Raw genomic sequence first — 14,641 nt, 5'->3', positions numbered from 1 at the left:
AAATACAGCGGATGCAAAATACAATCATTATGGAGTAAAAATAACTTATCCCGCAAAAAGTTTGTTAGCTTAGTTTAGCAGAATAGCAATAACTGCCATCTCTGCAGCCACCGACTCCAGTGGAATTTTGGATTTGATGTGGTTTAGCAAACTCTAATTTCTATACTCAGATTCTTTTTATGGATGTAGAATCCATAGTCGATGGGACAAGATTTTGGTTTCCGTTTGTAGTCCAAGTAGTATTGACCAATTACGTTTGAACGGCGGGTAAAAAGTCCACGTAGTGAGGCAGAATGCATTGGCCGAACTGCAGTCTTGGAACCCATCAGCTATGTCCAACAACAAGTTACCTTTATATTAGCTTGTCTTTTAAATCTGTCTTCATACACAGATATCTGTTTTAGGGCTGCAACGATTAGTCGACTAATCGATGACTAATTGACTATAAAATAATCGGTGACTATTTTAGTAGTCGACTAATCGGTTTGAGTCATTTTTCATGGAAAAAGTAGTACTATAACAGTACCCCAAAATACTCTTATTGCAGCTTCTTACGTTCAAATACTGGCAGCTTTACACACCCTCCCATGACGGTGAACTAAAACCCTTTGGCGTGAGTACGAAACAAGACATTAGATGACATCATTTCGGGGTTTGGGAGAGACAGACCGACATTTTTCAACATTTTAACACATTTTTTGAAAAAATGATTAGTCGACTAATCAAAGAAAGAATTGACAGATTAGTCGACAATGAAAATAATCGTTAGTTGCAGCCCTAATCTGTTTATAGAGATTAGCCAAAATGACTGTCTCATGCAAGAGGAAGCACTGGTTTGATATCCACTGGCTACACCGGATCTGCCCCTCACCGCCAGAGGCTCAGCGTCGTCAGACAGATAGCTGACAGGTTCTGAGACTGAGCAAACTCTACCTTAAAATCATATATTAATGTATTAACTTACAACTTGTATCTGTCACACAGTTTGCCTTCTGCCTTACAATACACACAGCATCACCAACTCCTGATTAAAAAAGAACATCAGTGCAGTAAAATCAAATCTACGCAGCCATATTTTAACTCATATCTTACAATTTTCCACATTGTTGCACTGAAAGATATTCCCACCCTGCAGCTCAGATAACCCAGAAACCAATCTTTTAAGACTGTGGCCTCAGACTGATGACTGTGGTGATATTTAGGCAGGGAGGAAGTCAACCAGCTCAAGTAATGGACCTGCATCAATGTTCATCGATCTGAACCACTCTCCTTCCAGCCACTTCACGTTCACTACAGGCGAAGCGAACGTCAAACAGCCGCAGTGTGAGAGGGAGAGATTACGATGCTTTAGCTGGCCTGGCTGCCGAGCGGGAGATAAGAGGCCTTAAGGAGCTCTGCTCTGATCGGGTTACTTCACTTATCACTGGCCGACAGTTTACCAGGGGCTAGTTCCCTGTAGCTAATAGTCTCTGAGAAAGTACGAGAGGGTCCGACATCCTGAACAAATGGGCGACAGCCTGCAGTACAACTGGACACACAGCTTGCTGCTTGGTCGTCCATTTGTCTCAATGCAAAGTGTCAAGTATTACATCTACACTGTAGATTAGATACCAATCTGTTGCTCTGTTGCCTTCCACACAAGGTCAAAGCCGAGTTCTTTCACAACAAACCTCAGTGCAGTCTGTATTGTGGACTAAGGACAATAATGTAGATTCCTTTGTCGCCTAAGAAATGTAGACAGCATAACACAAACACAACCATAAAGTCTTTGGCACGATCACATAGGCTTCTCTGAGGTTACACATGTATCTACTGGTTCTTGTTTTGGAAAACCTCATCCCTTCTCTGATGTCAAAAAAAAAAAAAAAAAGGAACAGTCACAAGGAATATTATGCCGCCATTTTTTATGATTTACTGTGGCAAATAAAGTCATTCCAACCTCCATGTCCAATTTTATTGGTTGCTTCACAAACCAGTAGGTACAGGAGTAATGGGGGCAAACTAATGGTCCATATATATGCATACATATATATGAGAGATAGTAAATGTACAGTATCACAAATGGGGTCCAATATCCAGCAGAGCATTACACTGTGTCCATTTAAATGGGCTGCAGAATATGTATTATGTGACATTTTTTCATTGATGTTCCTAGTACTGCTCAGTGATCTATAAACCTCAGACCAGTTTGAAATATTTGCTTCAAAGTGCCCCCCAGTGCCTAAATAGCCCATTTAAAAGGAAGATACAGTATGTTGACTATTCCTAATGGGGTACTGAGAACAGAGAGTATACGGTAAATACTTACCAGTTCAAACGTCTGACCACATTAGTTTTGCCAGGAAGCTAAATACATCGATTAATGAGGAAAGCTGCAGTAACCACAGTTTGGGCAACCATTAAAGATTGGAGATGGAGTGATAGTTTCATTATTGTTTTGGACATTTGCTCATAATATGTATCTCTGGGTGTATGTATCCCTAATACTTCATATCCCTGGCCCAGTGCGGACATTGATTGTTTTTATTCATGCCAAGAAAACTAATTGGAAACTTGAAGGTCCAGTGTGTAGGATTTAGGGGGATATATTGACAGAAGTGCAGCATAATGTAATAGGTTTGTTTTCTTTAGTGTATAATCACCTGAAATAAGAATAGCTGCGTTTTTGTTACCTTAGATAAGACATTTATATCTACATAGGGAATGTCTCCTTGTCCATGTAGTCTGCCAATGTTTCACCGCCATGTTAGTACAACATATTCTCACTCCGACCTCGTCACATATCAGCGTTTGGTCATGGACTCTCCACATCCAGATAAGACGTGCAAGGTACCCTGGGTGCGTTGGTTTTTGACGTTCTTGGACGCCGTGTCAAGTTCTGCCTGTTACATGCTTTGTCTTCTTTCAAGATACACTTCCGTTTTCACAGGAAATTTAATGTTTACATACAGTCTCTTTCAAAATAAACTCACTACGTCAGTACAACAGCACAAATTGACTTTTTTCCCCCCCCTCCAATGTGGTTGGGTTTAGGCAAAAAAATACACGTGGCTAGGTTTTGGGAAAAAGTACAGGGTTTGGCTTGATAATCTTACGAGACGCAACACCGCTCACCCAGGTGAAAGCCCGTTGATTGTTGGACCCATCCATCACCACTCCCACCTGCCCTACTCCGACATTTGCCACCCTGACGCTGACAAAAACTATAACGTCAACCGGCTGCCAACATTTAAGGACAGCATTTTCGTCAGTGTCTGACACCACAAGTCACTGCCCAAGCGCCAGATTTCAACGATTTCAGAGTGAGACTAGGTTGGTTTCTACAGTAGCCCGGACAAACGAAACACTGGCTCTAGATAAGGCCATTCATATTTTTGTGTCAGCCACTGTAGTAAGCAGCCTCTCCGAGCTGAACAGCATAGAAGAATAAGTGGTTTTTAGCATGAAACTGCCTTATTCAGTGTTTTTACTGGCAGGAGATTGTATCAATATTGTCTTTTTCTCTAAACCACAGTGAGCTTGTCAGAAATCTGGGTGTTAATATTGATACCAATCTTAACTTTGCATCAGGACAATTACTAAGACAGCTTCCTACCACTCTGAAAAACTGGTCCATGCATTCATCTCCAGCAGATTGGATTACTGTAATGCCCTTTCTTGCTGGACTTTCCAAAAAGACAATAGGCAGGCTCCAGCTAATTCACAATGCTGCAGTGAGAGTCCTAACTGAGACAAAGAAAACAGAGCACATTACACCTATACTGAAAACACTCCACTGGCTATGGGTACAGCACAAAATCGAATGCTTGTTTACAAAGCCTTAAATGGTATGGCTCCTTAATATATTTCTGACCTGTCCACTAGCTATAGCTCAACCAGATCCCCCAGATCATCAAGCATGTGTCTCCTGAATGTATCTCGGATTAAATCTAAATCAGGCAAAGGTGCATTTAGTCATTATGATGCTGTTTTCTGATAGAAACTGCCTGATAACCTGAGATCTGCTATGACTGTATCATCCATTAAAAGCAGTCTGTGTGTGTGTGTGTGTGTGTGTGTGTGTGTGTGTGTGTGTGTGCGTGTATACATGTGCCTTCGTGTGCGCCTGTAGTCCATCTGTGAGTGCCTACTGTATTGTGTGTATAAGTGTGTGCACTGTGTGGTTTGCTGAATGGTTATGTGGAGTATTTTATATGTTTTCTATCTCATTGTTCAATGTTTTCTATGCTTTACCTTTGTATTAAATGTGCTGCGGTACAAATAAAATTGACTCAACTTTTACTGGCTTAACTCAATGGGTCCATTTGTTTTAAAAAGAAAGAGACCTCTGCAGATAACATGGCTCCCGGTAAAAACCTGAAAGGTTTCTGACCAGGAGAAATTTCGGCTGGTTGCAATCTGCAAAGGTGCATTTAGTCACTATGATGCTGCAATCTGCAATCTTTACAGCTAGATGCCACTAAATGCCCTTAAATCTTACACACTGGACTTTTAAAGCTTAATTGAGAAAATTGCAGAATAAAAACAGATCAAATTCACAGCACAAATCATCAAAACCTCTACTTTTTACAGTATGTTACTGTAATAAATAAGCGAAAATGAATGAGAAACACATTAACTATTTATCTGAACCAAAGAGGCTTTATCATCAAAAACACTAAGCCAACCCAGAGTAGCTGTGTAACTTCACATTCCCTCTGCTTCTTGGCATTACAGCAAACACACAATCCAATTTGTATCGATGCACCTCCTCAGTTTGAGGCTGAGGCCTTTACGTAACACAGAGCACAGGGCACAAGCCTAAAAATATGTCCTGCCGTCAACCTCAGGGTAAGCCTTGAAACTAAATAGGGCAGTCAAGTGATGCTTCTTGCATTGATGTACGCTAATAAGGTGGTTTTAGGAGACACAATAGAAATTTAGAAATGTAGTAAAATGGAACAAAAGGAAACACTCCAGCATCGATTAAAAAAACATGAATTTACACACAAATGCTCCAAAACAACCTCGACCAATCTGTGAGCTATTTTATTTCATCGTCTTGTCGCCTACAGTTGTACAAATACTATCTATAACTCCAGATAGCCAACACAGTAATACTGCTGCACCATACAGATGTAACCTGACTGATGTCGCACTAAGCAGATTGGACCCATTAATAGCACCGTGTGTGTGTGGTGCTGGAACTGACCAGAATTACTTAAAGCTTCTTACCACAAGTCACAAACCTCTGAGTCCTACAATGACTAAGGCAGACCCGGGTCTCATGATTCAGACTACCCCGGGCTAGTTTGCTCTCTACCATGTACAAAAGCAATACAGTTTAAGCAACACAAAATGCATAAAGCTGCATTACTAAGCCTATTATCACATTATTGTGCTCCACATTAATTCATTTATTCATTCACTCACTCTGCAGGTTTATCTTTAAGGCTTCAAAACATGCACGAACACACTGGTCAGTGTTGTAACACACATGAGCAACACATGTACAAAAATATATTCTGGATTTTGTTGGTCAGAAACTAACTAGCCTGACTAGATGGACACGTAAACACAAACCTTTAGACTCACAATAGACAGATAATGAGTGTATGCTACATCAGGATACAAAGCAACTTCAACAAGCAGTAGTATATCACACCATAGAGCTTGTCTATACAAACAAAAGACAACAGATGTTTTGCTTACAATGCCATTCTTTAAAGGAATAGTTTGACATTTTGGGGAAACATGCTCATTTGCTTTCTTGCCAAGAGTTAGATGAGAAGATTGATACCACTCTCATGTCTGTCCACTTAAAGTATTTTTCAACCTGGACCCTTTCCCCCATGTTTTGTGCCTCAGTGACCAATGGAGTTTTGAAACTGGTCCAGTATTGAGAGAGTGTTGCAGCTGCAGTGGCGAAACAGGCTGCAATGTAACCACCCGGGGCATTTGTGCACCATCAATTTACATCCACTACAAGTGCTTGTTTTGCCACCGACATGCTCAGACTTTTATTAAAACTATACATCTGACAACATTATGAAAAGTACACTACAAGGAAATGAAACTTTTTCTTTATCTTTCGCTTGGTGCGGTCTGTTTGTTGTTTGAGAGGCAACTTGTTGCGGGAAGTTAACAGTGAAAAAGATAGTGAGAGTTGGAGAGAGGAGTGTCAGGAAGAACTTGTCATTGCTGAATACTTGGCTGATTTTGACCATGTGAAAAAGTCTACAAGATGTCGAAGCGATATTTCTGCTTGAGTGAAACTTGGTTATACACACCAACAAACAGATCAGATCAGCAAAAGGTAAAGACAAACATTTCAGTTCCCTGTAGGATCCCTTCCATAATGTTGTCAGACACTTAAATTAACAATCTGAGCAAGTCAGTGGCAAAAACAAGCAGTGGATGTACATTGATGTTGCACTATTGCCCTGAATGGTAAAATTGCAGCCTCCCCAGAAATACAACTACAAGTTGCAGTGACGCAGACCTCTTGCCTATTCTTGTATGCTGGAAACCATTTCCCTCAGTGGAAAGGAACCTTTTATTTACTTTATTTTAAAAGATAAGAAACAATAAATTGTGAAGACAGTTAAGCCTCCACAAAACAGCATTTTAAGTCCTGTGTGTGATTTATCCTGGCTTCATATGAGTAGAGGAAATCTCTGCTCATCGCTAGGCTAATTTATACAATGTAAAATGCCATAGGCTTGTGCTAATAACGCTAGCATGTTGTATTTGTGGGGAAAATGTGTCCAGCAAAAGACAAGTGCTTTGTCTATAAATGCTTCGCGTTATAGTGAAGCTGACTTGTGTGCTTGTGTTTAAGCCATGTTTAATGTATGTTTTGAATCAACTAAACTTTACAGCACTTCACACAAACTCCGCCGCTGATTAGTGTTTTGGAGGTGTAACTGCAGAGTGACACAGACACACCACCTCACAAGTGTAAATGCTCACAACGGCGTAGGCTACGTGCATAGGCTACGGCGTAGGCTCTGCATAGAGCTGACCCAGAAGTTTAAATCCCAATTAAGGCTACAGCCAGCAGCCAGCTAGCTTAGCTTAGCATTAAGACTGGAAACAGGGGGAAACAGCCAGCCTGGCTCTGTCCAAAGGTGACAAAACATACTTCCAAAAAGCAAAGAATTACAATTTGTGATTTCATAGGGGGTTATGAGGCAGACTATTTCTTGGCTGTCTTGCTCTCGCTGTTAAGTCTGGCAACCAGCTGTGACAATATCAAGGACCACAAAGAGCATTAGATGTGCAGGTAATGAGATTTTGTTACCTTTGGACAGAGCCATACTAGTTGTCTCCTCTTTTCTCCAGTCTTTATGCTAAGCTAACCAGCTGTTGGCTCCAACTATGTATTGAAGGGACAGATATGAGAGTGATGTCAATATAAGGGCTGCAAAAAACTAAGAAAAAAAGATGATGATATGACTTTGCCGTGGTCTGTACCAAACAAACGTGTTCCCTTACATCTAGAATATGATTTGTAGGCCAGAGCATCTCCGTAGCACCACAATGCTTCATTTATAATGGTATGTTGTGAAACATTTTATCTTGCAACTCCTCTGATTGAATATTGTATTTTGCCATATTGCAATTTCAATAATATTTTGATAACTGTGCAGCCCTTACCTATATTCTCATCTGCACTACCTCACTGTTTTGCATGTTTACCTCTTTGGAATTCCACGTAATAGCAATTTTACAGCCCATAATTGGGACAAATCACTTGCAGACATAAACTGTACAAAATGAGGAGCTGAAATACAAGTCAAACAGAATCTTAACAATCCTTGAAAAAGCCAAAACTTTAGTACAAATCAAAAAATTAAGGCAAAACACACAAAACCAAGCTCGCCAACATTACAACCAGACTCACAGATAAAACCAACAGACATGAGCAGCTGCAGCAAGAAGGTCTAGTGTCTAATTTAAGGACAAAGCAAAGCTAAAAACTAAAGCTGAGTACTTCAGAAATGTTAGGTGCTTTCAGATTGTTAGATACTGCATTTCGAAAAGGTTAGTTAAGAAATAGAAAGGTCATGCTCTCTCTGAGGCATTGGACATGTAGTTCCAATATGGAAAAAAAAAATACCGGTATGGAGGCTAAAGTCTTCTGTCTCCCAGGCCCAGATTTACTGGAAGCTCCAGGGTTTGGCGAGTTTCTGGACCCAGAGTGCTGTGTCTAAGTGAAACAGAGTCATTTCTTTATACTGTTGACACAATGGCTCCTCTGAAATTACAACATCAGCATACTGCAGATTTGATCAAGAATTTGGCGACTGATTAAAGCCTTATCACACTTTATAACACTTTAATAAAAAAATAAAATTTGTTGAAGAAAAATAAATATTTATCATAATTTACTGTTAATTTTAACATTAAAAAATGTGAGGACAAGGCTTAAAGTGCATCCTCACTTGCCCAGGACAACAAAATTTAGATTAAGCACCAACTTAGGGCTACTGCAAAATGTTTTCACTCTTACTAAAACATCATCTAACACCACAATTTACAGCATATATTGCACAGATGTACTTCTATCACACATTTCAGCTCAGACTACGAAAGCAAATATGAGAAAGAAGCATGCAAAAGCATGATATCCAGCACAAAAGCTTGTGTACCTACCAGCTCAAGAAAGGTATTCTCCAGTGATTTATACTCTGGGGAGCTCTTGTTGAACAGGTCATCAGAAAACATCATGTTAGTGACCCTCAAGCTAAAGAAAACCACTAACTCTTTGCCCTTATCCACTGCGGTCATCAGAGGGGTGCTGGCTTGTCTCATGGCCGGTGCAGCCGTGGATTCATACGGACGTTCGTCAGACTCTGAGGGGAATCCACTCCCGCTGTCTTCTTCCAGAGGTTCAATCATTTCCACACTGGTCCTGTTCTGACTTAACCCTACATCCTCTTGTATGTTGTAGTTCTCAGGAGGCAAGGGCGTTGAGACCGGCGGAACTCCACTGTGCCCTCCACTAGACTCATCTCCGTCCTCGGGGGCTTCGCCACTCTCTGCAGGGGATGGCAAAGGCTCCACATCTGTTTCTGGTTCAATGCCTTGGACGACATCCTCATGAGATGATGGTGTAGTGATGGCTTCTGCTGCTTCTACAACAGATATCTCGGTAACAATGGGATCTGTAGACTCTGGCAGGTCCAAGTTAACCTCAGCAGGTGCATCAGTAATGACTTCTTCTGGTTGGGAGTCTGGAGTTTCTAAGGGAAGGTCCTCGTTCTGTTGCTCTGGAAGCTCCTCAGTGATCCCATCAGCTGGTTCAGGTTCTTGTAAAAAAACGTATATCAAAAAAGGCATGTTAGGACCAGACGGAGTTATTTTATGTATAAGATAATTATACAGGTACAGTAATTGTTATATAAAGGCATTGCAGGCAGGACACTCAAGCACTTTGATGATTTGACGAAAGGTTTAGGAGTTTGAACATTTTTCCAAAAGTCACATAAGATTGGGCCTCATCTGACAACTGAATACATTTCTTCTAAAACCTACTTCTGCATTTTTCACAAATATTCACCAATGTTTTCTTATTTGGGATTTGTTCTTAGGTAATAACAGAATCTCTGACTCTTACTCATATTTGAGCTCTGATATGTTTGTCTATGTCAGAATGGCCTGTCGCAGACCGTGTCCTGAGGAAGGAGCACGTCTTCCAAGACCATGTAGATCTATTTAGTGACAAGGGCAACCCTGCCTCCTTCAGTGGTCAGTGTCTTTCTTCTCTGCTTGGCAATATGTTTTTAGCCTCAGATTTGAGATTGATCCTTTTATTTTTTTTGTTTACTTCATCAGTTGTGTGCTTTTCTCCAAATACAGCATTCACTGAATGAGTCATAGCATGCCATGCATCTTTTTTAGGATATTTTGATCCACTATTGACGCTACAAAATATGACAGCTCACTTTGCATTCACTTCGTGCAGAAGAATTTCCGCTTCAGAACCAAGTTTTTTTCAGTGCTCTACCCTCTTTAGACCCTCATGTTAGTGTTTTAAAAACAGAGCCAGGGGTCATCAAGACTGGAAACAGGCAAACAGCTACACTGTCATCACAATGAGGCTGTCTGGCAACTAGCGTCTCTACATAAACAGTTACAACCACCTAACAAATTGTAATTATACATTACCGTATGTGTACAAATCAAACAGATAAGATTCAACAGTTGAGCTTCAAGCCCAGTTCAGACCAAAGATTTGCGACAAGACGAATCCTTTTTAGAATGTTTCAGAGAAAAGTTGCAGAGGTGTGAACTGGCCGTCTGAGCTCGACTCAAGCCAGCTGATGGTGTCACCTGCAACTCAGCTGGTCAAATTGCCAGTTGCTGGTTTTACAATGTAAGGCATGTCGCCTGTTTTTACAGCCAGTCGGCTTGTAGTAAAGTCTGCTGGTCAAGTCAAAATGACTGCAGACAGTGTGTTCGCTTGCTGTGGCAGGTGCTCCATCCCCAACAAGCCTGACTGGTGGAATTGCCAGGCTAGCTGTTTCCCCCTGATTCCAGTCTTTGTGCTAATGTTAGCTAAGCTAACCATCACCTGGCTCTAGTTCCAGACTTAAGGCACATACGTGGTATCAATCCTCTCATCTAACACTCACACAGAAAGAGATAATTGTTTCCCCAAAATTTCAGACTGTTCCTTTAAGCAGCTCTAAGGGTTTTACAATAATGGTGACAACGGACACCGGCTCCCCATCCCTCCTCATAATTCTGGATCTTACAGCTGCATTTGACACCATGGACCACAACATCCTCCTTCACCGCCTGCATTCCACCATCAGCCTCGCTGATACCGTCCACAAGTGGTTCACATCCTACCTCACTGGGCGAACTGAGTATGCTGCATTGGGAGAGGCAAAATCACACGTTCACTATGTCACCTGTGGTGTCCCTCAAGGCTCGGTGCTGGGTCCTACCCTCTTCCATATGCTCCCCCTTGGCTGTGTTATCAGCAGGCATGGCATATCATTCCATTGTTATGAGGACGACACACAACTCTACCTGCGGACAGATCCCACCCCCTCTGCACTCCTGCCATCTGCCTCACTCACTACCTGCCTGGAGGAGATAAAGGCGTGGATGAAGCTAAATTTCTTATAACTTAACAGCCCAAGACTGAAGCCATCCTTGTTGGCACCCCCCACCAGGTCAGATCATCCACCCTCACCAGCATCTCTTTCTCCGGCGAGAACAACCCCCTGTCTACTTCAGTCACCAACCTCGGTGTTAAAATGGACCCCCACCTTACATTCGAGACTCACATCAAACACCTGTGCAAGACTTCCTTTTACCACCTCAGGAACATTGCAAAACTCTGTCCGTCACTCAACCCGGCAGATGCTGAAAAGCTTGTCCACGCCTTTGTCTCCTCCAGGCTGGACTACTGTAATGCGCTCCTCATCGGGATCCCTAGTAAAAGCATCCAGAGGCTTCAATACATCCAAAACAGCGCTGCTAGGATCCTGATGAGGGCGCGCAAGCATGACCGTATCACACCCATCCTCAAATCACTCCACTGGCTGCCCATTGAACTCAGAATTCAATACAAGGTCTCCCTCATCACACATCAGTGCATTCATGGACATGCTCCACTGTATCTTAAAGAACTCCTCACTCCTCAGACTTCCTCACACACTGGCTGCACTACCAACCTCCTCAACCCCCCCCAGGACCAGACTCTGCACCATGGGAGACCGGGCCTTCTGCTCGGCCACTCCCAGATTGTGGAAGGCACTCCCTGACCACCTGAGAGCACCGCAGACTGTGGACACTTTTAAACGCAACTTAAAGACTTACCTTTTTACTAAAGCATTTTTATGTATTTTATCATGTTGTCTGTTTTTAACTCTTAGCATAGCATATCTGCACTGCCTTCTGTAGCACTTTGAGATTTGTTTTTTATGTAAAGTGCATTACAAATAAAATTTATTATTATTATTTATTATGGCATGTCCCAGTGTCTGACAGCACAGTAAAATACTGTGTATGTGTTGCGCATCATTTTATACACGTCCCTCATATTCAGCTTGACAAGCCTGATACATACAAGAGTTAACGCTGAAGTTCTGCAGGTTTGAACAAAGTTTGGCAGCACAGCATGAGTTTGTAATGACTCGACCACAAGCAGGCCGCTGTTTGTTAATGGGTTTTAATATGGTGTATTGCCTCAGCAGGGAGCATCTCCGTGCACAAAACCAAACCACCAAGTCTAATTTCCATTTCCTATGAGAGGTGAGTGTTCCGTGCTGATAAGTATTAGTAAAAGAAAAAAAAAATGGGTCACTTTTTATTGGACAGTCCATTGCTGATATTTACTATCAAGTGACTTTAATGTATCACTAGGACGACTCTAGAGTTTCATGTGACATTTGTGATAAAATTAGGTTGAACATTTATTACCCAGTTGAAGTTACTCTAAGGGTCAGGGTTAATATTAGAAATGGGACTAATATTAAATAATGTGTAGACATACAGGGAAAAAAAGGGGGAAAACTTCTTCACCATCCAGTAATTGCGGATCAATACTAGACTAATCAAATAAAGGGATGTTAAATTATAATAAAAATAAAATGAAGCACAGTTTAAGTTCAATCAGTAAGATTCATTTAATGCTTAATTGTTTTTCATATACTTTCCTCCACTCTCATCTTTCTTTCTTTTATCCAATTACTTTTAGATATTATGTAATTTCTTTGGTATCATCCCCTCAAATAATATTAAAATGTATTTCTCTAGGGGATGTGTTCCTTTTATAAACCTTAATCAGCTGTTCCCGTCTCTTGAGTCTTTAGACCATAAAAGCATCCTCCCACTGCTTTCCCACCATCAATCTAATCAAGACTCAGAAACCAGAACACGATGGCAAAGTGTGGGTTAAGTTGTGGTTCGATCCTGTTTTCTGTCAATACCTCTAAATGGAGTCCGAACCTCAATCTAAAGTTTAGCTGCTCAATAAAGCTTTGAATTGTTGAACTTGTGTCTCCTGATTGAACTTCAACATACTGCTTTACAAAAAAGATTCAACCTGAAGTAGCCTTACCGTCTGTCACCTTTTCTTCAGGTTCAGGTTCAGCCTCACCTCCGGCATCAGGCTCAGTCTGTGGTATCTCCTCCACCTCTGGCTCTGTTTCCTCTTCCGGCTCTTCTGTTTCTGGCGTTAAAATGCCACTGGGCTCCTCAGCAGTACCTTCTGTGGATTCCTCCTCTACTGCTGACATTACAGGAGTCTCATCAGTGACAGCAGAGGTGCTTTCTGGGAGGATGTTTGGGATGAAAGGCACAAAGGTGTGTGTTTCTGGTTCGATTGTATAAGCCTCCAAAGAGTTTTCTATCACCGGCACAGTGGGGAAGAAACTGTGGATAGGAGTGCTGTCCGCTGTCGGCATCTGTGTGGTGTCGTCCTCAGATATGTCCTCAGCAGGGTTCATGCCGAGCTCCGCAACTGGATAAACTGTGGTGACTGAAAAGGAAGAGTTAAAAAATTCATACAGCTTTTAAACCTGAATCTAAGGACTAACATACTATTATTCAGTGATATTATGCTCACCAGCCTCAAAGCTGAGCGTCTTTATGTCCAGCGGTAGCGACGGCTCCTGTTTTAAGGCCTTTACGATGATGTGCTTCAGTTTAGGAGCATTCACATCCTCATCTGTCTCAGGCTCCTCGAGACCCTCAGGGTCATCACTGAGCTCTGTTTCTCCATTAAAAACCACGGCGTAACGCACGGACACATCCTCTGAGCTGATCAACACAACAAGTCATGTCAGAAACCCTCATAACAGACAGACCTCACTGATAATGGATGTCAGCTGAGGCAGACATTTCTAAGTCATATCCCAGAAGAGGATATTTTAGGGAACGTTACAGTTTCTCTTGAGACTTGAGGAATTAAACACTTCAATTAAAGTCAATTCAGAGGAAAGTATAAGAAATTTATGTTTTGAGTCTCTTATCTTATCTACTGTGTTGTTTTGTCAGAATCAATCATCATTACAAAGAACAATTACAATGAACTTACCGAAATCCTAGAATACGAATCTCTTTGAATCCTGGAACTTTTTCAAACACATGAAGCATCTGAAGAAAAGAAAAACAGGAGTGTGTAAGAAACATGAACAGTTTCTCTTCAATCATTCTGCTTTGCCTTATTGGGCTTTGCTGTCCAGTAAAAAAACATGTATCTCTGTATTAAGTTATTTTACAACTGAGGGATTTGCTGCATTGTACACTACAGCTGCAAAGATTGCTCAACGTATTAATTAATAATCGAAAGAACATTTATGGCAACTATTTTAAGCAAAAATGGCAAACATTCCCAGGCTCCAGTGTTCTCTAATGTGTGAATCTGTATGTTTTTCTCTGTCATACATGACAGTAAAGTAAAAATCTTTGGGTTTTGAACTGCTGCTTGGACAAAACAAGCCATTTTAAAACATCACCTTGGACTTTAGACAAATTGTGCCAGGTATTTTCCAGTATTAGTAGCAGGACATGTGCTACTGTGTAGGCTCAGTATAGACCTTTTTCACGGCAGACATTTTGACCTGCCATAGTTGGAAAAGCACAGGTGTTACTAATGACATTAACAGTGGCTCTGTTCTCAGTGAGCATGCATGCACAA

The 14,641-nt window shown here is 41.4% G+C and overlaps 1 protein-coding gene across 2 annotated transcripts in view; it reads right to left on the bottom strand.

Moving 5' to 3' along the window:
- The window catches only part of impg1b (interphotoreceptor matrix proteoglycan 1b), a 33,481-nt gene that overhangs the window by 7,700 nt on the left and 11,140 nt on the right, over window positions 1–14,641 (bottom strand). For both annotated transcript variants that reach the window (XM_050061901.1, XM_050061902.1), the window contains exons 8-11: window positions 14,039–14,097; window positions 13,568–13,761; window positions 13,061–13,480; window positions 8,638–9,293 (exon numbers count right to left, since the gene is read on the bottom strand). In XM_050061901.1, the coding sequence (XP_049917858.1) occupies window positions 8,638–9,293; window positions 13,061–13,480; window positions 13,568–13,761; window positions 14,039–14,097 (1,329 nt within the window). The remainder of the gene's footprint in view (window positions 1–8,637; window positions 9,294–13,060; window positions 13,481–13,567; window positions 13,762–14,038; window positions 14,098–14,641) is intronic.

The sequence above is a fragment of the Epinephelus moara genome, chromosome 14 (assembly GCF_006386435.1).
Source record: "Epinephelus moara isolate mb chromosome 14, YSFRI_EMoa_1.0, whole genome shotgun sequence".
NCBI classification, from domain to species: Eukaryota; Metazoa; Chordata; class Actinopteri; order Perciformes; family Serranidae; genus Epinephelus; species Epinephelus moara.
This window is presented reverse-complemented; position numbering and strand designations above follow the sequence as displayed.